This window comes from Condylostylus longicornis, unplaced genomic scaffold (assembly GCF_029603195.1).
Source record: "Condylostylus longicornis isolate FDR11 unplaced genomic scaffold, ASM2960319v2 ptg000163l, whole genome shotgun sequence".
Classification (NCBI taxonomy): Eukaryota; Metazoa; Arthropoda; class Insecta; order Diptera; family Dolichopodidae; genus Condylostylus; species Condylostylus longicornis.
Window position 1 is genome coordinate 2359484 of NW_026578131.1, and position 26609 is coordinate 2386092.

Here is a 26609-nt window from a genome sequence, read left to right on the forward strand (position 1 = left end):
TAGATATCGGACTACGATGGAAAGAGCATGTGAAAAAGAAAAAAAATCGAATTAAACATCACAATTATAAAGCTAAATTGGCTGCTGGGCAGACATCTAGAAATTACTCTACACAATGAATTGTTAATATACAAGCAGGTCGAGAAGCCGATATGGATGTATGGGATACAACTATGGGGTTGTTGTAATTATCTGCACATACTCACTTTTCTCTGTAAAATTTTTTTAGTTCAATTCCTATAACAAAAGATAAAGCAAAAATACTTTCAAATGCTTATACTGTCCATTTTTCAAAATGCAGCTATGCTGTTCTTATAAAACACCATATATGTATGCTGTTCTTATAAGACAATTGTATGTGTGTATGCACATGTGTCCATACATACGTTAAACACATTCATATGCACATATTTTAAAAAATTTTCAAAAATTTAAAAAAATCAATAATAAAATGATAAAATTAAAAGGATGGGAGAAGAAGTTTAACTCTGCAGTTCTCGAAGACAATTCAAAACCTGCCGGCTGCTGAAACTGTATTATAAATAGATTGTATGTGCATAAATTTTTATAGATTTTTTAAGACTTTTCTCTCCCCAAGTTTCCTACGTACAAATGCTGCAACGTAATGCTGCAAATTTTTAAAACATACGGCTTAAAAGGGAGTTTTTTCAATAAATTTAAAATCTAATAAATCTGAACTTTTTATGTTGGTAGGCAAATTAGAACAAAAGTTGTTTTCCTGATCGCAATGTAAGACGACAAAAAGTATAAATTGAGTCATTAAGCTCCATTTTGTTATACTTAGTAGGAAAAAAATTTATATGTAAAAATGTAGAGAACTCGTAAAGTTGGACTAACTGCTTGATGCACCTTATACGCGCATGTTATAAGTATGTTAAAAAAATTAATATTGTTCTTAATTTGTCTAAAAAAAAGCTTATTTAAACTTAGGTAATTTCAGCGCGGATTTTTCACAGCTATGTATGTATTTTTCTATGTATGCCTATCACTGTATGCTATATGTATAAGAAATTACTCCCATAATAACATCATGGATATATGATAAACATACTAGGGAATTAAATTCAGTATACTTCTGGCGCAGCAATGAACTTTTTAATAAAAATGACTCAATCAGTGAGATCAACCAGTGAGAAAAATAAAACAGAATTTTTGGATTTCTTTGTTAATAAATATATATGCTTATGTTTATATTTATGTATATATGTATATGTCTTTAAAGAAATGATTCATATGAGTATGTTATATGAATGTAAGATGAGAAACTGTAAAAGTTAACTTTATAGTACAATATATTAATTAATATTTTATGCATTATACAAGCGTTTTTTGTATGTACGTACATATGTATATTATTATAACATAACAAACAATATGTTGTAGCAGTACATTAATTATGTATGTTTTATATTTTTTAGTCATTACAGGTTAATCCTTAAATTAAATATAGTAATATATTAATTCAAATGTTCCTTATATCTTAACAAGGTTTAAATTTGTAAAGCTTTCAAATACTCTTCTTTATTTTTTAATATAACAATATTATATTAATACTAAACAAAGCTTCAATTTTGTTGAATATTATTAGCATCATTATTTGCAGTAACAATGTTCATGTTAGCAAGCTCTTTTGCGTATGGCAAAGGGCGTCTTGGCCAAGTTTTTATAGTTAACAACTTTCTTGCTTCTTCCAAATGTTGGCGAAGTTCACGAATTGTTGGATAAATATGTTGTTCAATGTATTCAGATATAGTGTACTAAAATCCAAAATAAAAAGATTTTAAAGTTTATTATGTGTATACATAAATATAATTATTTTACTTTATGTAAAAACTTGTTTTTAAGGAAAAAACAAAATTTTTTAGTCAATACGAGAATAATATTTAGAGATTGCATTTAAAATTTAAAGTAAACAATAAATAGTTTTTTTTCTGTTTAAGAATAAGCTACACTCTAAACCAGACATGTGAAACACGCGTATTACATACAAATATTGATTTAGATCAGTAAGAAAGTATTGAAAATAGATAGAAGGTTCTGCGGGAGTTTGTCACATATCCAAAAACCAAATTTTCCATGTGGAAAGCGACTGTTCCATAAATCAAATACTTATATATTTGAACCAGTTTCATTTTCTATATTTGTAAACAGTAGACCAGTTTGGTAAATTTAAAATTTTCCGAATATAATATATTCTAATTAGAATAAATTATTAAAAATCAAATTTGAATTTGATTTTTAGGTTTTAATAGATGTCAAAATGAATTTAACCTAGTTACTTTTCCATTTTATGTTGATATTGCAACACTTGAAATTTGCAATTGAAATCAAAATGCTGTGCGATTCTGTATTAAAACAAATACTTAGAAAAGTAGAAATTACTAAATTTTATAATTATTTACCTATAAGTCAATTTTCCAATATTTCAATTACTATTGGATATATTCAATTACTGCTGATAAAAAAATGTTTTTAGTCATGTTCGGAAGCACATATTTTTGTGAACAATTGTTTCGATATTAAAAAATAATAAAACGGGTGATAGATCAAGATCAACATATTCGGTCAATATTAAAAATTACAACTGCCAATTAAATTCAGCCAAATTTCGAAGATTTAGTAACAGAAAAACGTAGCTAAATTTCTTCAAAAAAATCATTTTATATTTTTTTGTATGACTCTATTATTTCTTTTATATTACTTTCTATGTTGATATTAAAAATTTAAATTTCAGTATAATTTAGTACAAGTAGTTTAAGTTTTTTTATTGTGCGATCCCGTGATGATAAATGACGCTCTATATGGATCAACCTCCCAATAATAGATATGACGGATAGTCTAATAACTCCTTCGTCTTCTTTCTTAGCATTACAGCCCTGTGTGGGCCAAAGCTTCCTCTCCTTACTTCTTCCATCTCTTACAATCTAGCGCTAACGTATTGTAGTTAGTCACTTCCATTTTTCTTTCTGAAAATATTTTCTTTATTATATTTTCCCTTGGCATTCGAATAACGTGGCCCTTCTTTTTGCGACTTCAGGAACCGAATGATGTTTTTATATTGCATTAAATCCTCTAATTCGATACTGAACCTGATTCTGTATACGGTCCGTTTCTGTATTCTGAACCTGATTCTGTATATGATATACGGTCCGTTCACCTTAGTGGTCCATATATTCTCCCTAATATTTTCATTTCGAATATTAAGAGCAGATTGCATTCGGAAGCCTTTAAATTTCATACCTCACTTCGTTAGATAAGTACAGGTTTAATTAATGTCTTGTAAATCTTAAGCTTTGTGGACCTCGTCAGTATTCTTCACTTCAATAATTAAATATGGGCAAAATAACATGTATTAGCCGCATTGATGCGTTCTTTAATTGCTACGGCACAGTCGTTTATATTTAAAAAGCAAACGCCCAAATATTCTCACCGTTCTACTTTTGACAAAATATTTAGTTTTTGGCTCATTTATTTCTAGGCAAATGTTTGCAGTGGTTTCAACTAATTTAATGAAAGTTTCTTTTACATGTACAATATTACGCGCTAGTATTATGATATCATCCACATAGAAACATATCTGTATCGTCTTTATGAAAATTGCACCTCCAGTGTCAATTCCTCTAATCGCATAATGTAGCATTAAGTTAAAAATAAGTTTGGACACCAGATTCTGTTCCAAACGCGCTGGCTAACTTGCCTTAAATCAATACCCTCGCAGTGTTGTTTTTCAGTGTTACGGCAATAACTCGTATCGGTTTATCTGGTATTCCGAGTCTCTGCATCACTGTAAATATTTTCGCTCTGTCGACTTTATCAAAGTCCTGTTTAAAATCAAAAACTAGGGAGAAGAAATAGGCAGACTAATAACTTGCAACGTTGGAAAATTGTTTTATTAGAAAATTTTTCCCCATTGAAAATTGGACCGCATAATGTTTATTATATGCGACAAAAAATGTTAACAATGAGACTAGAAACATACATAATTATTATGTACTTTTAGTAAAAATTTTATACTTACTTCATCGTATATTTCAGCCATGACTGTTTGACTTTCTTTAGCCATATTTACCAATTGATCAATAAAGTTTTGGTTGTTATTTGTTAGCTCTTGAACTCTTAAAGGTGAGCTAAAATTATGTCGTATATTGTATTCTGACATCCAAGCACTTTTTCTCCTGACATGTTGTAAATAGGCATCAATTTCAGTTAATTTTTCACTTAAACGTAACATAAATTTATAGGTTGAGCTTCCTGGGTATGAACAGGAAGAATAAAGCTGATGTTTATGCTTTGAACCAGCCTGTAGTTCTAACCAAGCATGACCAGAACGTCTTAAAATAGACAAAAATTTAAAGAATTTATGCTACAGTGAGCTTAACTATTTTTACCGATAATCGGGACGATTGGCACAATCTAATACATTCATAATTTCATTATCCTTTGCATCAGTTGCAAAATACCCTTTAGACGTAGCTGACAAACAAGTCAAGAGACTTGGTAAACCAGTTGGTAATAGTTCACATAATACAGCGAAATGATCGTATCTTTGCCAACCTGTTAGCGTAATTCCTCGAAAACCTTTTGAAAATCTTTCACCTTCCTTTGCAATAACAGCCAACCATCTCAAATTATTTTCTAAATGTCGTTGTATTGGGGGAATCATTAAATTTTCACCGAAAGCACCTTTAAATGCTGATGCAGCCCAAGCTGTTGGGAATATTTTAGAATAAATATCCCACAATTGTGGCGGAATGTAATGATATAAATCATTAACATAAACCCAAATCATGGGTTCTACATATAAACCAATTTGTGAATGTTGCATTTCACTTAAAGTTATATCACGAAGCATATCATCCCAAATAACTGGTACTAAAGCTGGCCACTTTGTTTTTATAAAACTTCCAAGTGATGTAATATGAGATAAAAATAATTCATTTCTAGATTTAAGACGGCATTTATCACATTCGGCCATTCTAAAGACTTCATCACATCCAATATGAATATGTGTAAAATATTGAGGCGTTGACAAACGCTGGCGACGTGGTGATGATACACCACCATTTTCGTCATTGTTATTATGTGATATTGTTGTGTTTACATTGTTTTTAAAATTTGTGTTTATATTTAAATTTGTATTTGAAGATGCAGCCACTGTAGAAGGTGACAATAATAAACTGCTGCGGTTACCACTCAAACTAGAATTTCGATTTAAATCCATATGGAATTCTACAATTTGCGTTATCATGTCTTCTAAGAATCTTAAAGATTGTGTGTTGCTAGGACAAATCGATTGTGGACTTTCAACAATTTCACGCATTTGCTCAAACCCATCTAATTTTAGTGCGTATTCCAAATGACCAAAAGTCTGTACTAATGGCATCACAGATAATCCATTCTGTATGACAGATTCAAGGAAATCCTATGAAAATAAAAAAATTGTTATTAAAGTTGAAGTCCACAAAGTTCTTACTAACCTTTAGTTCCTCAGGTTTATAAGCATTTTTAGCAGCTAACGATTGCAAAGATCCAGTGTACGGAAACATATCTTCATATTCAATCAGCAGACCGGTAGCACCAATAGTTTTCAAAATTGGGAGCAAACGTTTCAAAAATGAAAGCTAATTAAAAATAAGAGAAGAGTAAATTGAAACATTAATTGTTGAACAGTGAAGCTAGATTACCTTTGGTGGAGCACCTTTTAAATCAAGGTGTATTAACCTTTCATGTGGCGGTCTTGGTCCACCTGGGCCTAGACCCGGAATAATCGGAACTCCCATTCTTTGTAGTTCACGTTCGTATTGCCCTTGACGTTCAGCTGATGTCAAAATTTGGTCATAATTAATATCTACATCGTCAGGTTGTTCAGCAGGTTGATTAATTTTCTGTTGATCTTGCAATATACGCAAATGCTCTTCTTGATACGGGTTGTTTTCCATGATTGGTGCAACTGGAGATGGAGTTTTCGTTTGATCTAAATTTACTAAATCTACCCCTAAACATGAACGATAAAGTAAACGAATTATATTTCATGCATGTTAATATGTTACCTCCAAAATTTTGTTTTCTTTGATAACGTAGAATTTGATTAGCTTGAGATATAAGACGCTGCAAAAAAAATTCTTGTTTTGTTTGCGTTGGATTATAATCCTTTATAATAAAGAATCTTGTAAATAAAATGATGGTTTTAAATAAACAAAACTATGCAGTGTGCACTTACTTTAATTAATATAAATTTTTCACCAATACTAGAATTGGCAGTATTATAAATAGCCCAAGACCAAAGAGCTAATAAAATTAATGCGGATGACAACAGAATAATTGAAAGTTTTCTTCGCCACAGCAATACTAATACACTGGGGTGTATCTAAAAAATTTAACACAAAAAATTTAATTAATCACTTAATGAAATTTTCAAAAAGATTAGTCAAGTATAAAAAATTATCTAATAACAAGTATACGTAAACTAATATATGTATTATATTTCCAATCCTTGCAAAGTTAGTTAAGTAGAAAAAAGGACGCTTTTCTAACTGTGCGAACGTATGTTCGAAGGGTATACTAAATTTGCTTTACCGTCTGTAACGCTACGAAATAATGTTCTAAGATATATAATCAAGTATATGTTTTTGATAAATGTCGAATTCTGAGTCGATTAAACAATGTCTGTCCGTCCGTCTCAACGATAACTCAAAAACTAATTGAGCTAAGTTTACCAAATTTGCACAAATGATTTATTATAGTAAATGCCAGAGCCCTATTTAAACTAAATATGATCAAGAAACTGATACGGAAAGCTGCCATACAATTTCCAAATTTATTTGGCTATATCTCAGAAATTATAGAAGCTATAATATTGAAATTTCGCAGAAGCGATTTCGCATGAGTAGGGCGATTGTGTTTGATAAAAGTCATTCAAAGTACTTGGCTCCTTCTGGTAGCTGCCATACAACTTGAAAAGTTATTTGGCTATATCCTAAAAATTGTTCAACCTCCAGTACTGAATTATTTCAAAAACAAATAAGGTAAAATGGCAGCTGTATTTGTTAAAAGTTCTTGAGATCTCATGAGCATTTGTGATAGCTGCCCTTCCAAAAGTTATTTTTGGAAGGGCAGCTGTCAAATCAGTTGAAATTTCTCGACTGCTTGTGGAAGCTGCCATATAACCTCATAAGCTGTTTGTTTTATTTAGTTCTTTAATAGCTTAGAAATTATTAAAGCTACAAAGCTGAAATTTTGTAAAACTCCTTTAGACTGTTTGAGTTTATACAGTAACTATCATATATGTATTAAATAGCACTATACATAAAAAGCAAGAGATTGTGTGAAATTATATGTGAATTATCTTCGACATTTAAAACCATTCGTATGAATCAGAAAGTTAATATTTTGCGTTGCCACATTTGCTTTTTCTTTTCACTAAGGCGAATAAACTGAGAACAATATTATATCGTTCAATTGCCAGATAATTTATACACGAATATGTAAAAACAAATTACTGGAAATAAAAGAGATATCTACATGATATGTGTCTGTAAGTAGTATATGCTTACATATTAACGATGTTTAACGACTACATTCTGCATGATCTTATTCTAATATTAATGGTTTTAAGTGTTTATTTAGATTTTTTATGACAGGCATCTTAGCTGAAAGCTCCTATTCTGGCTTTCTCTGGTAAGATTTTTGCATTCTTGAATAATAAACGCTACTTTAACCTAAAGTATCTAATAGGTTGGACGTGACAACAAAAGATTTTTTTTTTGACATTTTTCCCTTTATTTCATTTTATGGCTGCACGTACATACACCTATGACATGTTCAAAATTAACACTGAAATTGTAATGTTTGTAATCGTGTTTCATGAAATGACTAATCGTTAAAATATTACATTTTTAATGGAGGGGATTTTTGATAATGCATTTCTAATTTAGAACTGAATACAATTAAAATCGAAATATGAATCTGCAAAAATACCAAAGTTGGTTTTTGTAGAAAAAAAGGATTCAGCAGAAAAATTAGGAAAGCAAACTTCCTCTAATTTCTTAATAGTATCAGTGTGCAACTGTAGTTTTCACATAGATTGAAATAACAACTAGGCAAGATCTTTCTATTAACATGATAACGTAGTTTAATCAGTTGTTCTGCACCTTTACGCAGAGACAAATCTTGTTCCATTCATGCCACTATATACTTATGCACAATTACATTAGAAAAATATAGTAATTTATCGTATGGAAATTTAATCAAACTTCATTTCATTTCATCGGTATTTTTGTCCTTTTTGAAGTTTTTCTTTTAAACACCTACATAACTCTCTCAAAAGGCAGTTAAGCTTTAGTTCCAGCTTTAAAATTGTAATTTAAACAATTAACTAATTTCGGTTACTTTTGATTAACAAAGCGTTATAAAATTTTTGGATTAAGCTTTCGGATATGGTTCAAAGACGGTATAAAAACTTTTTCCTTTACATTATTACATTAGCGAACAAAAACTTATGGAGATATTTTATAGCACTTCTAATAAACCATTATATATACATACATATTATTTATTTAAAAAGATTACATTTAAAGACAATAATATTTTTGGGCAAATAAATTATGGTGGAATTTATAGTGCATCGTTAGATTTACCCAAATTTGATTTTTGAACAGTATAAAGGTAAATTTATACATAAGGCTAACTTTGAGAAAAAAAATTTGAAGATATAGAGGGTGTTTCGCATAAGGTCGCAAATAATTTCATAGATAATTCTTTCATCAGTTTCCAGCAAAAAATGTATGGGGGTACAGATATGCCCTTTTTTGAGCTACAGCCTGTTGAAAAAAAAGATATTAGATTTTTTCTGCGCATTAACAAATGCTTGTAACTTCGCAATCATGCAACAGAGTAACCATCCGAGGCTGATTTCACAGGCGATTGATTGCTATTTATTTTTGGTTTTATAATTAATTTTATTTGGGTAATTCTCGAGATAAAGTTCGTCAAAGTCAGAATTTTTGTGAGCGCTAGAATGAGATCTAAAAGCTTACCCATAGAAAATTTTCCTCTATCTCTCATAGTTTTGCCTTTAAAAATCAAAAACCTCACTTTTATATCCATAACATTTAATGTTTTGACTTAAAATCAACATCCACAACTTTTAGTATCTAAATCCTCAACTAAATGAAAAAAGCTCGTCATTGCTTTCGGCTTACTACACTTCTTCTTATCGACATTAAGTATTATGTGTATATAGACATACGTTATCTTTCAAATTTTTTTCTCTGTTCTTATATTATGTATGTAGTGAACATTATTGTGACTAAAATAATATCGGAAATCATGTTCTCGTAGCACACCAACGAATACCGTTATCTATGCTAAATTTTTCCTCCTTCTCATTAATTAGTGCAACAGTGTAGTGTGAAGCGCCACTAGGTATAGTGATTGTAAATGATTACAACTTGAAATCGAGTTAAAAGCAAGTGTGTTCTAAATTATAATAACATAAAATTATAACACAAAAAAGTGTTAAGTAATTATACAAAAATTTTTACGTTAAGTGATACGTTAATATCTAATTCTCATCACTCAGTAAAGTCGTTTCAAACCTTAATCTAAATTTTTTTTTGTTTAAAATTATTAACGTTAATCATTTGAAATTTACCCCTTGTAAAATTAAACTTTCTTCCTCTACAAAATTGTTTATTAGTTTTTCTAAACAATTTCCGAGTTGTAAAAGTTTTTGAAAATTGCTTTTTTAACAAATTTCAATTACTTAATGCTTTTGCCCTAAATTTAGGGAAAAGTTTTTAGTTTTTTTTTATCCGCCATTAAGTTTGCTATTTTTTAAATTAGCTACAGGTTTAATCCGTATTATTTGATGTTGTAATTGATGACGGATATTTCTTTTGAAATTATATTTTTAATTTCATTAGTTTAATTTTATTTTTACCACATTTCAAATTTTCACATTATTATTTTTATATCAACATGGCTACTGAGGAAAACAGTGCACAACGCAGATACTTCATCTGGGCTTGACGAATGCTTTCATTTTTCAGAATGCAAAATTATTTTGAAGACCTACTTATTGCAAGAACAAAGTAAATCTGAATCTCCTTTGAAAAAATAAAGGCCTATTATCTATAACAAATCCATTATGAGAATCAAGATCAAAAATATTAGGTGGTTTCAACCCAAGATTTATCTATTAGACTTATATCCGGCCAATTTTGCTCACTTTCTGCACCGATTTACGTACAGAAAAATATAAATCTACGTGAAATTTTAAGTCTCTAGCTCTTTGTGCTCTGAAATGAATGCTTCAACAATCGACAAAATGATGAGCAGGCATCGGTTAAGATCGCCTGAGAATTTGATTCTATGTCAGAATACATGTACTTTATGAGGTCGCAAAAGTTTTCAATATAATATTTTTAGATAATACATGACAAATTGAATATACCAGTATATATAATATACAAGTTGGTATAAAAACGTAAATTCACAGTCTTTTTATAATTTAGTTTTGTTTAATTTAACAAAATTTTTGCTAGCACTGAAAAAGTTTTTACTTTGTATTTGTATGTATACAATTGACTCTTGGATATCGCATTGTACGCCATATAATGTTATCATAATTTGGTATGTACATATTTTATATTTATGCATTCTCTGTTTTTATATAACATACGAGTATTAACATACAAATCAAAGTGGCCTACTTTGTTAAAAATGCGAAAATCGCAAATTTACGTAAATTGATTTACGATTCGCAAATGATTTGGTACTATGTAACAAAAACACATGGCAAAAACTTTAAACTGGCTGCATTTTCTAAAATTTCTTAAAATGCAAGGTTTTTTAATTTGATAAACCAAAGTTTATGTAACACATCCATTGTTTAGTTTTATTTTTTCAAAAACTTAGACTTTCGCAATAAGATTCGTAAACAAAATGGCTAGTGCGATATTCAATTTACATAATGTCGAATTTTAAAAAGCGAGAATTGTTTAGCGAGTGTAGCACTACATATGTATAGGTCACAAGAACTCTCGTTTTACAAAACATATGCTCAAGTTAACAAGGGTTATTCTCGCTATTAACAAAAATACAAAAAAAAATATTTTACGTTTTGATGTTATTGTACGAATTCTTAAAATATTTACCTTCATTCTTCTTATATACGCCATTAACAAGAAAAAAATCCTTTACAGTTTGTTACTTTTTTGTTAAGTTTGTGTTGTGATTTATATATATATGTATGTATTATGCGATTATTTTCTTAAACATAGTATTTTTACCAATTAACTTTAATTTTGAAATCATAATTATAATATGTACCTAAATTCAGTCACTTTTAAATTAATTACCAAAAAGAAGTAAACTCTTGCAAAAATTGCAAAAAAATATTTAGGTTACATTTAATTACAAAATTCAAGTAACTTTATAATTGCAATATTTTCTTAAATAAATAGTTTCAGTGTATATGATAGAAATTATTAAGATAATTCAAGCTTAGGTTTAATATTTACTAAAAATTTTAGAACTTTTCTTTTATGATTTTTAAATATTTCAGAAATATTTAACAATAATAAATTATTCTTGGTACCACTGGTAATGATTCCCCATCATTATGCATTTCCACATGTTTTAATTATAAAGGATTAGCAACTTAGTTAGTTTTTTAATATTAATGAAGTTTCAGAAAAGGAGCCTTGAAAAAGTTTATACATTTTAGTATAGTAATGACATGTATGTTAATGACAGGTTTTTATAAAACCTTAATTGTGTTTTATGAAAATTTTACTTGAAGTAAGATTATGAATTACAAGTTAAAAAACAAAAGAAAATTGTCTGCGAAATACAATCAGACAAAACATGGGGCATATATGATTGTATTTAGTACAACATATAGCGTAATAAGATCGTAAAAGCAAAAACTAGATCATATGTGTATATGTATGTTTACTTTTTATTTTCAATAGACTTTGACACTATCAGCATAAGAGAAACGCTCTGTGAACACACATATGCTGATATAAATATATTACTTCGGATTGGGAAAATTTTAAAGATTATGAAAATTCTCATGTGAATTCTTTTACTCTTTATACATACTTTTATAGTTTTGAAATTTTTTAGTTTGAATATATTAGAATTGTAGTTTAAATTTATTTTATCTTGTGCATACAAGATTCTTTTTAACCCTGTATTTTTTAAGGATTGCATTTTTTGTTGTACGTACATATGTACACACATGCATCACTTTTAATTAATTATTGTGTCAGAATTTTATTTCGAATAACCAAATATATATATTCATATTTATGTAAGCATGTAGATACCAAAGTATATCTACTAACAAGTAGTTCGACTCTCCGTTTACATCACACTAATGCAATCACTCACCAATATTTGTATACAAAAAATTCCATTAATTAAAAGAGTTAAGCTGTATACTTTCTTATTTTCATTTTTATACACATAAGAATTTTTGGGAGAGGGAAAGAGTACGCAATAGATGTCAACCTGTTTTTTTATAATGTAATTTTGAAAGGCGACACTTTATTATTTGTTCCTATATAAATTATAGGGAAAAATATTAAGAATTTTAAAAGCGACACAATAATTTCTGTAATTCATTCCAGTACAAGGTGGCAAAAAATGTGTATTATATTATAAAAGCGAAGAAGAAAAAAAGTGTTTAAAAAAATTATTATAATTTATATAACATAATTTTTACAAATAATAAAAATAAAGTTTGAAAAGACGTACAATAGTAAAAAAAAATTTAAATAGTTGTGAAAAAAAAATTTTTTTTTATAAAAATGGGTAAACATTATTTGAAGTGTTTGGGATGAAAAAAAGCCGACACGAAAATTTCATTTGTTGGCAAAAGATGTGAAGAGGTAAATATGTACTTTTGAAAATATTTTAAATATTTAGTGTTAGGCATTTGTAATTAATAAATAAAATAAATAAATTATCTTTAAATTTTTTATTTTTATTTCAATCTTAATAAATTTAGAACATATTTGCCATGAATAATATATTTCCCGGTAATAATTATATTTCATAAAGTAATCAGTACCTTTCTTTCTTTATAAATTACTTTATTTCTATGTCACTACCTGATACTGAAATTTTAAACTCTTTTGCTTTCATACATTCGAAAAAATGGAATATTTTAAGAATTTGGAAGCAAGATGCAAACGAAAACTAACGGAATGGAACGAGTCGAATTACTTATTAGTAGATATACTTTGGTAGATACGTATCTACCCTTAGTTGAATGAAGAAAATGAAATTACAGAGAAGTTTACACATTGATTTAATAAATAATTTGTTATATAGGTATATATATATATATATATATAAGTATACATATGTGTGTGTATGTATAATACAATAATTATGTAACATGCATTTTGTATTTGTATAGAGTATGTGGTGAAATGGCTCTGAAATAATTTACATATTTTATCCTTGTTGACACAAAAATCTTCTTTTTAATAAATTTACTTATATTTTTTATGTATTTGCACTTCAATTCACATTTTCAAATCAAAATCTATTTCATTAAATTAATTTGATTTTATTTGCTATAGTGTTCTACAATTCTAGAATAATCTAAAGAACTAGCAAATTAATTTAAAATAATTATAATATTAGCAAATAATTTAAAATATTATATTATAAATATTTATTGGTTTTCTTCATTTTTTATTAAATTTCTCATTCACTATTAAAGATGGCTAATTCACGTTTTGTTTTTTCAAAATGACAACAAAAAACATGAAAAAAGCGTACATAGATAGGTACATAATAATGGAAAAACATAATATTAAATTAAAATAGACAAAGTGATCATTTCTTTTTAAAAAAATAAAAACACATTTTTATTGATTTCGATTAAATTAAAACAACAAATTTGTTTTTTTTACTTTTAAATATTTTTAACAAAGTGAAACAAAAAATGAGCGAAAATGCTGTAAATAATAGCAATAAAAATGAGAAACGGAAAAAAATCCGTCCTTTTTAATATTAAATAACACTTTCGTTTCGAGCAAGGATTCTAAACCGAATAACTTTATTAACGAAGAAAAAAGACACTGCGGCATAGCTATTCGTTTAGAAATTTTCATGTTTCTGCATATTAACATATAAGTACCTTCATACAAATATATGTTGATATTTACATAAATATGTATAAACATATTTTGGAATGTATCCATGTATCTGAATTTGTATGAGTAAAATTTTAATTTCTTGTACATCTTTTCTTTCTTTTACATCTTTTTTATTTACTTATTTTTTTATGAGAAAAGTATAGTCATGGGAATATTGTCGTCATTTAAAGGAAAATATACCAATAAAAAAAAGCAATAACTATAAGATAAAAATGAAAAAATTACAAAATAAGAAAACCACCAAAAACTTCAACAACAAAATAACGCAGCAGCAGCAACAACAGTAATGAGGGAGCAAAAGGATTTTTGTATAACAATCAGACAGTAGCATAATAATTGTACGAGTAAGGAGAAATGTTTTATAGAAAAAGTATTTTACATTTACTTTGAAATATTAATATAAGCAGATAAAGGAGGCAATTGTCTCTTTTAAAAATTTGTTTTAGAAACGCTATTTTTCATTTGCAACTAAAATGGATGATCTAGATAGTGAACGAAATAAGCATCATGATTTTAAAATTTGATTTTCTTTACCAGATTTTTATGTATAACCTCAGATCTTTTAATTTATTTGAAATTAAAATCCACAAATCTTTGATATATAAGTCAGTGTTTAATCATAATTAAAATTAAACTGCAGTGACAAAATTTGATAAAAACCGAAGTCTAATTAATATAAGTATACACTTTTCACATTTAAAAAAAAGTTCCACTCCATACGACATAAAATATTGTAATTAAACTGTGAACTGTGCAAAACTGTATATCTTAACTTGGTTAAATATGTCCAGTGAACAACTTGATAGTTTTTACACAGGCCTGGTATCATTTATAATTTAAATATAATAGCGTCAATTAAATAAGACTTTATGACTTAATATTTAACTTAAAAAGTAAATAACATGAAAATGTTTTTAACAAAGTGCAGTAATAATTGACTACTTTTTAAAGTTATTTAAAAAATGCTGCAAAAGATTCATATTCACATTCATTTTCACATATTCACGTTGTTCACAAAACATAATTATCAATTTGATTTAAACATAATGTAAAATATTTCTTTATTTTGTTTCTTAATTTTTTTAAGACCGTATTTGCAAATATGAAAAAAATTACATTTTTTTTGTATTTTAATAATCACAATAGTAATATCAAATAAATGTATAAGATAACAGAAAAAACGTCTTTATATACATAATTGTTAAGAATGTTACAATGGCACCAATAACCCTATACATTATTTGTATTATTATCTGTAACTGTAAAATATATTCTAACAATATGTGATATTACTCGTAGAACATTCAAGTTTTTTCATTAAATACTTTGTAATATTGATACTCGTATATGTATATTTCGAATTCAAAATTCAATTCAAATTTGTACAATGAAAATATTATGGTATACTTCTTAATTATTATACTATAAACGTTTGAACATATATTACATTTAAAACACTGTTAGAAGATTTTGCTTATAGTAAATAAATATTAACTGAACATAAAGTATAAGTGAAAAACTCAAATACCTATTTGGATAAAAAACATTTGGTATTATTATGATATATTAATATGTTTAAAGAGTCAATGTACAAAATTAAAAAACTTTTATAGAGCATGTGCAATTATATGTATAGCATCTTGTATTAATATATTGAGCGAGAATTTTTGTACTATTGTTATAATCAGCTAAATAATGCTTACATATATGCTCTTAAACTACTGTTCAAATATGGTATAATTCATATAGTTATATACGTACAGTATGCGATATAAACTATAAATTATATACTTAACACATAGTTTTTATACATACTATTTATGTATGTACATATAACTACAATAAATTCTGCAATGTCTAATTTTCTCAGCCAATAATATTTAATCTTATCTAGAGATAATCTGTAATAATATATACATAATATATACATACACGAAATTCCAGGGTTTTAGTTATGTCGTTTCAACTAACAGACATTACGATAATTTTAAGACTAGGTGTAGAGATCTGTCTGAGATAAAACTTGAAAAAACTTTGAAAACAGAAACAATGACGAAATTTCTCGCAAAACGAAAAAAATTCTCGTTTAAAAAAAAATAAAGCAGACGGAAAAAAGCTTTTAAAAACTTTATAAATATGTGATAAACACCAAATTTCAAAAGTATTTATCAAACATAAACAAATATTTTTTGATTATACTAAAACCCGAAAATTTTGATTTTGGATTATAAAAGTGTGAAATTTTTGGTTATTTTATTTTATTTTTATATTGTTGATGAATTTTTTTTTTTTCAAAGTTAAAACCTTCTGACATAACCAAGGAAAACATATGTTTCGACATAAAAGTTTTTAAAACACTAAATTTTACTATACAAAATTTGAAAAAACTTTAAATGTCATCATTTTCCGTGACTTCAATAATGCGCTTACGGCGTAAACTTTACAAAGTATCATATTCCAAAAAGTTTAGTAAAATTCTTGACATTGTACACTTTTCCTAAATGCGTTCTATACGTAGTGGATACGTAAAATAAAAGTAAATTGAGTAACGAAAATATCGAGCACGCTTTTCTTATACATGTCATGTAAAAGTTGCCAGAAATAATCAATTTAATAAACTAGTATATATTTTCAGCACAGAATATATTAGTATATATTAATATTTGCACAGAACTTTAAATTGAAATTTTCAAACGAACGTCAAAGTATGTATTAATACTCGTATTGTAAAAATTATATTCCAAAATGTTTGGAAAGCTTTAGCAATTTTAAAGGTATTGTAAAGGTCATTGTAAAGGTATTGAAAGCTCTGAGGGGGTACTACAATCGTATTAATGCCGTACTTAAACTTTTATAAAGCAATATTGAAGTCGCTGGATATATACATATTGATATATACATATATTGATATACACTACATCAAAAAATTGTACATACAGAAAACATTTTTTTTGAAAAATTGATTTTTTTTTTTAACAAAAAAAGAAATTTTTTATCTTCAATTCATATATTTATTCAGAAAATAAATAAGAAAACTTAAAAATTATTAAAGTAAATTTGAAAAAATTGTAACATTTTTAAATTTTTTAAAATTTAATAATTCACGTCAATTTCAATTAGTTAATGACAAAGGATTTCAATCAACTTTAGGTTGCAGTTTTGATTATTTATCCAAGTTAATCCAAATTATGATTATTTTTTTTAATTATTTAACCATGTTATCTTTCGGACTTTTTAGAAACTCTAAAGAAATGAGCACATATATACAAGTTAACACATGCACCTATAGTATTCAATATTTTATTTTCCAAATTTGATTAGGTTGCAATATTTTTGTTATTCAATTTAGCATACGATAAATTTGTTACTTAATATTTGAAATTGCTTAATATGCAATATTTTTATTATAAAAATCTTGTAATTATTAAAGAAAAATCAGAATAAAAATAACATTAAACCTTAAACGTTCTTTTTTATTCAAACACTGAATCAAGCCGTTATTATTTCTAAGGTGAAATAATAACGGCTTGATTCAGCCTTAGACACAATGCAATTATGAATAAGGACAAGGAACTATTAACTTACATGTGTACGTAAATGCCTATGTACCTACCTGGCTATTATAAGTACCTAGCGGAAAATTTTAACATGAGACAATGCATGCAGAAGCTTTCCTAGGAAGGTGAGAAGCGATGACCTTACGTAGTACATCTCACTTCGCTTTAGCATTACAATGTCCGCAGGGAGAAGCAGTATGTTCGGATTTTACTTCGTGTGCTACCAAATTCAAGGGAGCAAGATGCATGTAGAATGATTAATACAAAATGCGTTCTTAGGTATTGATTACATGCGTTCTTATAAATGGATTACCGGTTTACCGGTTCGACTCAAGAGATGCATCCATGATGCATCATTGCGAAGGAATACAAGAAATATCTCTTTGGATTCGTACAGAATGTATCACTTTTATTACAGAAGAGAAGCATTCTTTTCTATGGATGCTGGACGCATCATCGCGAATGTAAATGGAATTAATCTTTAAAGATTCATTCACGATGCATGATTGGTAGCGAACGCAGTTAGCTTCTTAGTAATACATCCAGTTTCATTGGGTGAGAAAGTATTTTAATCATAATTTCAATACTGAACTTAAAAGAATCGCTTGTAGTAAATTTTACTTCAAATCAATCAGCTTTAGGTTGCAGTTTTGATAATTTATTCAAATTAATCCAAATTATGATTATTTTTTTTTGATTATTTAACTATGTTCTCTTTCGGACTTTTTAGAAACTCTAAAGAAATGAGCACACAAAATTTGACTTTCTATATATACATGTGCACGCAGGTTCCTATGTATCTACCTAACTATTATAAGTAGGTACCTATCTACCTACTATAATAGAAAATTAATTAAAACATTAACAAAAATAAATGTTAACAGTATAAAAATAATAAAAATACATAATACGTAAATACATTTTAGTATAGATATATTACCTACTGTACATTTGTGGCTCAGATAGACATGCAACTTTTAGTTTTGTAATTGTTTGATTGCTTATTTGTATTTCACAGACTTATTTTCAAGCGCGCACACATGCAACTGTATGGTCGCATGTAAAGGCAATCAAAAAGTTTGTAATTTTTTACAAGCTGATTGCGATTTTTATTTAACTCATTCGATTTGAATTGACGCAATAGTTTAGCTGATTACATATGCCCACAACGATATTACAATCAAGCAATAATGGCAAAATTGGCCCCTTAGGGGTCCAGATAGACATGCAATTTTCAGTTTTGCAACTATTGTTTGGAATCGTTCAGCACATTCAACCAAGTAAGCTATTGGGTCATTTCAAATTGATTAGGTAAACTTTTTAATTGCTTAATTGAACGGCATAATACAGTTGCACGTGTGCGCGCTGAGTATAAACCTGTGGAATACATATACAAATAAGCAATCAAACAGGTGCAAAATCTAAAAACTGTGTCTCTCTGAGCCGTAAAATTATGCATTTCTAATTGATAATATTATTTAGAGAAAAAAAGGGAATAGGTATGCACTTATTGAATTAAACCATAATAGTTTACTTCATATTCATGCTTTTTTACGGTTTTTGAAAGATATCAAAAGAATGTTCAATCAAACATTTGAATTCCTTAAATAAACTTCTAACTTTAAGTCACGGCATTACGTCTAACATATACTGAACCCTAGCCAACACGCACAGAACTAAAAAGTATAAAAAAACAAAGTTATGGTAACGTTTTAATAAATATCAACACTAATTTTACATTACTTAGTGAACAAGGATGAAAAGAGGTTCAAAATATTTAAAAGTTGTTTTTGTTACATAAATTCAGTTTAATATTAAAACAAGAAAGTCACAAAAAATTTATCGGAAACTCACTTGAGGAAATTAATTCATATATATATATATGCATGTATGTATGTAACTTTGATACATTTTTAATACGAAGTAAGTCTTTTTTCATTTCCAGAAATGTTTAAACATTTTTTCGAATATTTTGAATGTTCATATTAATAATAATTATTAATTTTACTTTAGCTTAAATTGAAACACAACAAAATTTTATAGTTAATACTCAATTGTTCTGTTAATTTAGTTTTATTGTGACAACTCCATGGATCTAATAATACAATGATAGGTGGCAAATTATAATATTTGAAGTCAACATAAGGTATGTTACTTTTTTGTTTTTTTTTTTTTTATGACATAAAAAGTATTGCCAGAAACGGTTTGAAAATATGGTTAGGAAATATGAATATAGTTAAAAATTTTTGTAAATTTTTCTTAAATCTAATGTTAAGCGTTTTTCTTTATGATAAAATCTAATTTTTACATACTCAGATGCTATTATTCTTATTAAATTTAGTATGTTATTTTCGTGCATAATAAACTCTTCCCATACTAATTATAATAATAAATTTAACTTTACCACTGGTTTTTCTTAAGTTCTTTAATAGTTTATTTAACTCTTGTCATTGCGGGAGCTCATATTATAATAATAAATTCGGTTATATTTTAAAAACAAGGACAAATCCACATGCCAATGCATTCGAAAACTTTAATTTATTTATTTGTTTAGCTCATTTTTACAAAATATTACATAAATATTTAATTACATAAATATTTAATTTAATTTAAAACTTACAATAAGATATATAATTATACATATTACATATTGTTAAATTTTTCTATTTATTTTACAGGTAAATATATATATGTACACTTCGTAAATATATTTAAATATACAAGTGTGTATATTTTTTCTCTTTTTTCCACTGTTTTCTTTATGTAGTAACAATTAACTATTACTTACAATTTATAATTTAGTTCTAGTAATAAAGAACAAAAAGAAACTATCTATCTTTACATTTACTTCCAAGACATACCATTAGTCCTATGAAAAGGTACTACAAAAAGATTTGGCGAGCGAGATCTCACATTAGTGTTAATAATTTTGCTCAGAATTTCGGGTGATATGACTTCCGATTTCAAAATATGGAAAATACACGAATAAATTTTTGGTTTGGTGAAAGTGCTTCATATAATATATCTACGAATTTTGTAAAAATCAATAAGCGTTTAGTTTAAATATCTGGAAAAATATGTCGCATAAAGTGAACCTTAAATAAATTCGACATTTATTTAAGGTTCACTTTATGTGATTTGATTTTCTAGAAGGGTTCACCAGTTATTCGAAATGGATCAAGAGGACAGTCCAACGTCTCATTAAAAAAATGTATGTGTGAGCAAAGTGAAATGTTTTCTATTGAAAACTTGACATATGGAATTTACTGCCATCACAGTGAAATTTTTTTAAGTAAAACTTACAATTATTTTAAAAACAGGAAAACACGATGAATTGCCAAGGTGCACAATTTTCATTCTTAACTAGGAACAACAGAGCGATGGCAAATAGTCTGATAAAAGTCGTATATGTAAACGCAGTTTGACATCAGACTTTGTTGGCAAATAATAAAAATTGCTTAGACTTGATATCTGACTTTTTAAAACTAAAATGGCGCAAAGTTTTTTGCGCGAATTTTGAGCAGCGATCAACTAATTTATATTTATATAGAATTTTTGAAGCAAATTATTAAATATTGACGTAAATTTTAAGAAAATTTGAGTCTATATGTAAACAGTTCTAGTTTTATTTTTTCATCTGGATCTGGATTTGATCGTATATGCAAATAGTACCTGAGTAGGACGAAAATTGTATAATTGGTAAATGCTGTTTGACACCAAACTTTTTCTGACAGCAAATAATAAAAATTATTTTACAATTGAATTTTGGCGAGTGTTGTCCACCGATTTTGTTATATAGTACTCTAGATTTTTTCAATTTCTCCACGAGATAAAAAATAAAATTTAACTTACTTGAATATTAATAATTATTAATACAAGAGGCTAATTTTAAAATAACACGATTTTAAAATAGCTAAGTTATTTTTTGGCAACGTCAATTCCGATTCCTTCTGGGGACAAAAAATAATATTGTTTCCATTATGAATATTTGTTTTAATTATAAATTGTTTCCATCAATTTGTTTCCATTATAAATATTTGTTATTTCCGTTTTAAATTAAGAAAAGCGAAATATTAAATTAATAAAATGACGAAATTAAAAAAAAAATAATTAAGATAACTATAGTAAAATACGTAAATGGTAAGAAATATAAAAAGTAAACATGTTATTAAAAAAAAAGCCAAAATATCACATTAAAAATATTTTAAATAACTATATCTATATTTTCATGAATTTCAATAGACACCAAGAAATGAGGGAAAAATGCTTTGGCAATTTATGTTGTTTGGAAAATTTGTTTGAATGAAATAAGTGGAAATATTGTATAGGAATATCATAATATAATTAAAATAAAAACAAACATTTCAGATGTAAGTTAAATATTATAGATTATTTAGACTTCTGTAGATTATTTATATTCCTTTTTCCACACCACCCCTGAGATAAAATTAATTTGGCATCAATTAATTTTTTAAAAAAGGTGCTGAAGAGCGATCATCAGATTTTAGTTCAGTTTTTCAAATGAATAAGAAAAAATTATTTGACGTCAACTCCCAGTTTGATTATGATATGTAAACATTTACTAGGTATTGTCATAGATTTAATATTAGATTTTGCTTCGTATGTAAACGGCACCTTACGTTTGAAGATATGCTCTAAAAATTTACAGGGTTTGCGACATATATGATGAAAGTTGTTGTTTTTAAGGAATGTGATGTAAACGCGGAGATATTATAAAGAGTAATTATTGAAATTTTTTTACTAAGGCATATCTTCTCGATGATGTCAAATTTTCAAACCTCTGTTACTCGTAACAATAACGTTTGTAATACAAAGTAAATTTTTGAGTCCTATTGTAAGCTGTTTTGTCAAATTAGTTTCAGAGACTTCAAATACATTCGCACTCGCTTTTAAGTTTTTAGAAGTTGAATTAAAATGCTTAAAAAGTCGATTTAACGTAAAAAAACTTTTTGAGTAAGATTAGAAGATATTTAAAAATAATAAAGTTAAGTTTGTAAATATGATTTGTATTACTTACTTTGAAATGAAAATTTTGAATTACATAAATAATCAGCAAAAGAGCTAAAAAATATGTCTTATAGTTCCTCAAATGCAAGCAACGAAAATGAGGATGAATTTGAAGCAGAAGAATGTAATGCTCTGCTTCCTACAAAAGATTTTGTGCTAGAAATGAATTTGTTTTTAGAACAATCAATAACTTCTCACAGCGAAAAAGTTAATGAAAGAGCTTTATTATTAAATCAAGAAATGCAGAAAACACTACAGAATATAAAACCATTGTTGGAAAAGTTAGTACAAAAATGCCGAGCTAAATATAAACATAATGAGCACATGTTAAAATTATTGAAGCTAATGAACAGAAAAAATCCTTTGAAGGCAATTAACAAGTCGTACCAAGTTTGCGGTATCCCTTATTTTAAAACCAAACAGAAATTTTCACATCCCCCCAACGAAGACTATTTAAGGCGAAAAAATAATATGGAGGTATTCCCAGTTGATATATTGTACGATAAACAAAATTATTGGTCTTTGAAAGATAAAGCAGCCATTATAGAGGGTGTAAAAGAACAAGTTAGAAATTTTTACCTAGTTGTTTTGTAACTAAATTTTTTAAAATTTTAGGTAGTGGAACACTTATCTGGTAGAAAAAGAAATGAACCCTGTACTTCAATTGGCCATGAAATAAGATCAAATAAACAAACATTATTACGTGAACAATTATCAAATTTGCTTCCTCAATGTGATAAAAAATTTAAAATATGTTGGTATCGAGTTTGTACAGAATACGTCAAATCACATAAGGAACATCTTTGCGATGCCATGTGGAATATGTATTTAAAGCCAGGATTATCTCGAGATCCATGGGATGATAAGGAAAATAATGTTTTGCTAGGAGCTGCAACAGATAATAATTTTCAAAATTGGTCAAAAATAGCTAATATCATTGGAAATAGATCTGAATTGCAGTGCTTTACTCAATATTTTACAGTTCTATTACATTACCAATCACAAAAAGTAACAAAATGGACTCCAGAAGATGATGAGAAATTAAAAAAAGCAGTTAAAAAGTGTAGTATGAATAACATAATACGATGGAATTTGGTCAAACAACATTTTCCAAATTTACGAACTTCTCAATTACATCACAGGTACCATTACAGCGTGGATCCCAATATAAATAAGTCGAAATTTACATGGATAGAAGATTGTGCTATTTTGGCAGCAATAGAACAGTATGGAGAGACTTTTAAGGATTTCCCTCTTGGATTACTCCCAGGAAGAACAATCGTTCAAATTAGAAATCGGTGGCACAACACGTTAAAACATAGTGGAAAGCATTCATTTTGGAGTATAGATGAAGATAAAAAGCTCCTTGAATTGGTTGCAAGACATGGGGAAGGGAACTACAGTGTTATATCCAGCGAATTTTTAAATAAATCTAGATGTAGTGTGCGACAAAGACTCTACACAATTAAAAAATTTTTCGAAAGGACACCTAACGCAAAAATAGAAAATTGTCCACGAAGGCATAAACCATTACGGACTGCAGTTACAAGTGAAAATTGGCAACAAAAAATTACAGAAAATTTAGACAATCCAAATAAAAATCTGGGTAAAAGTATGGAAACAAAAGATTCGACTCGAAAATATTATAACTCATTGCGTTCTTTGGAAAAAAAGTATTATCAGATTTTTAAATTCTCATATGACTACTCCTTTAAAAAGGAATTATTTTCCATGTATAGTATTTCAAATTTAAATTTTTTAGTTGATTTGCTGAAAGTCAACATCGACAAAAAAACATTAACGCATACAAAAGCAATGTTTAATGCTGAAGACTATTGTGCATTGCAAAAGTTAGTAGAATATAGAAAAAAGGGGGACTACAAAAAAATTGAAAGTGCAAACCTTCCGCCAAGTTGGTCTACGTTACTTGGATTTCGCGGTGCATGCATTCAATGCGCATCTACAATTCATACGAAATCCACGGATAAAGTAAGTAAAGAATCCATAATCAATACCGAAAAAGGAGAATTAGCGAAAAATTTATTTCGTAAACGTTTTTATACTATGTTTTATAAAACCGCCCTGTTAAGTAGATTAGACTGTTTTATTCCTCATGAGGTTTTGTTGTCTAACGGTAAAATATTAGAGAGTATAGCAAAAAACGAACTTTCGGAAAAAGATTGCAATTTGCGAAAAAGAAGAAATTCTTGTACCGACCCTGAAGAAACCAATCGAATTAAAGAAATAAAATTGGAAATATAAATTTAATTTCTTTTAATCCTTAATGTAGAAAAAATTTTAAAATAAGTATGTATATGTAATTTAATTGAAGAAAATTTGGATATATGTATTTTTGCTTAGATAGGTACTTGGATTAATATTTTGAAATAGAGACAAATTGAAAATAAAATCTTCATTAAAAGTTTTAACTAATTTTTTTAATTAAGCATGGAAATTAATCAATATAGATGTTATAAATATAAAGACTGCTTATTATTTTTCATTTATTTTAACGGTACAAATGATCGGCTTGAATATTGGAAGCAATTTCAGATTCCCATTTATCACCGTTACTTAGAAGTTTTTCCTTATTATATAGTAGTTCTTCATGTGTTTCTGTAGAAAATTCAAAATTAGGTCCTTCCACTATAGCATCGACTGGGCACGCTTCCTAAAAATATATTTAAATTTTTTCTTTCATTTGCAATAAATTCAGATTCTAAACAAAATATACTTGACAAAATCCACAATAAATGCACTTTGTCATGTCAATATCATAACGAGTTGTTCTTCGGCTGCCGTCAGCTCTCTCTTCAGCTTCAATAGTAATAGCTTGAGCTGGACAAATTGCTTCGCATAATTTACAAGCAATACATCTCTCTTCACCACTCGGATAACGCCTTAAAGCATGTTCTCCACGAAATCTTGGACTTAACGGCCCTTTTTCGAAAGGATAGTTTATAGTAGCAGGCTCTTTAAAAATATGAGCCAACGTTACCATAAAACCGCGAATTAATTCAGTCCAAAACATAGTTGCAGCGGCCCGATCGGTAATATCTTTAAATTCCATGCTCAGCTCTTTATTATTGACATAAATATATCCTTTTTCAGGTTTAACGATATCAAGATGACTGGTATCATGTTTGGCTACAGCAGAAAGTGCTCTGTACAACGTTGGGTTAAAGAAACCACGACCTAAATAAAAGAATATTTATGTTAATATACAAATTTTTAAAAGTATTAGTTATTATTTTTGTATATTTGATGACATAAGATGGTTTAACCTTAAAGTTTTATTAAAAAAAACAAAAGGTTGATTTCAGCTTAATGTCCGAAAATAATATAATAAATATATAAAAACTTAACTTACATAATTTTGTGGCCGCATATACTTTAACCACAGACATCTTTAAAATTTAAAAGAAATATTTTGATACAACAAAAAACTATGAAAATTTCTTAGCTCAGCTGTATTAAAAGAGAAAATAATCCCATATTTCACCTCAAAAATTGTCAAATGGTTGAGGTGAAACTTTGACATAGCAAGAGCATATTTTTTTCTTCCTCAGTATTTCTGCCAGGGTAAATTTATATAACGTAAAAATAAAGTAAATGTACACTAAACTAAAATAAATGTTAGTTTAGTGTAGACGAGGCAAAAAAAAAAATCCGGAAGGTTACGAATATTGTATCATGCAAAAGCATGTTATATAAATAGATATGTAATATATCTTGAAAACATTGTATTTTCCTTGTAAATTTTCTATTTTCTTATAAAAAGTTAATTTTTTATGGTTGACGGTAATTTTCCACAAAAATGCGG

General features: G+C 27.6%; 3 protein-coding genes across 8 annotated transcripts; 1 reads left to right on the forward strand and 2 right to left on the reverse strand.

Moving 5' to 3' along the window:
* Positions 1-1510: 1510 nt before the first annotated feature.
* On the reverse strand, positions 1511-14086 carry LOC129616152 (hexosaminidase D). Of its 5 annotated transcripts, XR_008697519.1 has the most exons (11): positions 13956-14082; positions 13487-13649; positions 11178-11725; positions 6242-6388; positions 6072-6171; positions 5706-6016; positions 5499-5642; positions 4410-5443; positions 4040-4352; positions 2424-3988; positions 1643-1778 (listed from the first exon to the last, which is right to left on the reverse strand). XR_008697519.1 is itself a non-coding variant. In XM_055531636.1 (10 exons), the coding sequence occupies exons 3-10, from the start codon at positions 11199-11201 to the stop codon at positions 1587-1589; spliced, it is 2265 nt and encodes a 754-aa protein (XP_055387611.1). In that variant the 5' UTR covers positions 11202-11725; positions 13534-13649; positions 13956-14082; the 3' UTR covers positions 1511-1586. The 5 variants fall into 5 exon arrangements, 4 of the variants coding, with proteins under 4 accessions (XP_055387611.1, XP_055387609.1, XP_055387610.1 ...); XM_055531636.1 differs by lacking the exon at positions 2424-3988 and having other exon boundaries at positions 1511-1778; positions 13534-13649; XM_055531634.1 differs by lacking the exon at positions 2424-3988 and having other exon boundaries at positions 1511-1778.
* An 8575-nt stretch (positions 14087-22661) lies between these two features.
* LOC129616147 (myb-like protein L) lies at positions 22662-25203 on the forward strand. Of its 2 annotated transcripts, none has more exons than XM_055531629.1 (2): positions 22662-23350; positions 23402-25203. In XM_055531629.1, exons 1-2 carry the CDS (start codon positions 22850-22852, stop codon positions 25046-25048), a joined length of 2148 nt encoding a protein of 715 aa, XP_055387604.1. In that variant the 5' UTR covers positions 22662-22849; the 3' UTR covers positions 25049-25203. The 2 variants fall into 2 exon arrangements, with proteins under 2 accessions (XP_055387604.1, XP_055387605.1); XM_055531630.1 differs by having other exon boundaries at positions 22662-23338.
* LOC129616148 (NADH dehydrogenase (ubiquinone) 23 kDa subunit) lies at positions 25203-26306 on the reverse strand. Its single transcript, XM_055531631.1, has 3 exons — positions 26157-26306; positions 25521-25981; positions 25203-25457 (listed from the first exon to the last, which is right to left on the reverse strand). Exons 1-3 carry the CDS (start codon positions 26191-26193, stop codon positions 25296-25298), a joined length of 660 nt encoding a protein of 219 aa, XP_055387606.1. The 5' UTR covers positions 26194-26306; the 3' UTR covers positions 25203-25295.
* Positions 26307-26609: the final 303 nt, after the last annotated feature.

What these genes read in the sequence shown, in the direction of transcription:
- LOC129616147 (XM_055531629.1), top strand. Translation starts at nt 22,850, where the DNA reads ATGTCTTATAGTTCCTCAAATGCAAGCAACGAAAATGAGGATGAATTT. An exon ending in TAGAGGGTGTAAAAGAACAA is followed by an intron (nt 23,351 to 23,401) that starts GTTAGAAATTTT and finishes TTAAAATTTTAG; the next exon opens with GTAGTGGAACACTTATCTGG.
- LOC129616148 (XM_055531631.1), bottom strand. Translation starts at nt 26,193, where the DNA reads ATGTCTGTGGTTAAAGTATATGCGGCCACAAAATTAT. An exon ending in ATATGCGGCCACAAAATTAT is followed by an intron (nt 25,982 to 26,156) that starts GTAAGTTAAGTT and finishes TCTTTTATTTAG; the next exon opens with GTCGTGGTTTCTTTAACCCA. An exon ending in TTTATTGTGGATTTTGTCAA is followed by an intron (nt 25,458 to 25,520) that starts GTATATTTTGTT and finishes ATATATTTTTAG; the next exon opens with GAAGCGTGCCCAGTCGATGC.
- LOC129616152 (XM_055531637.1), bottom strand. Translation starts at nt 11,201, where the DNA reads ATGGCGTATATAAGAAGAATGAAG. An exon ending in AAGAAAACAAAATTTTGGAG is followed by an intron (nt 6,017 to 6,071) that starts GTAACATATTAA and finishes GTTCATGTTTAG; the next exon opens with GGGTAGATTTAGTAAATTTA. An exon ending in TAAAAGGTGCTCCACCAAAG is followed by an intron (nt 5,643 to 5,705) that starts GTAATCTAGCTT and finishes ATTTTTAATTAG; the next exon opens with CTTTCATTTTTGAAACGTTT.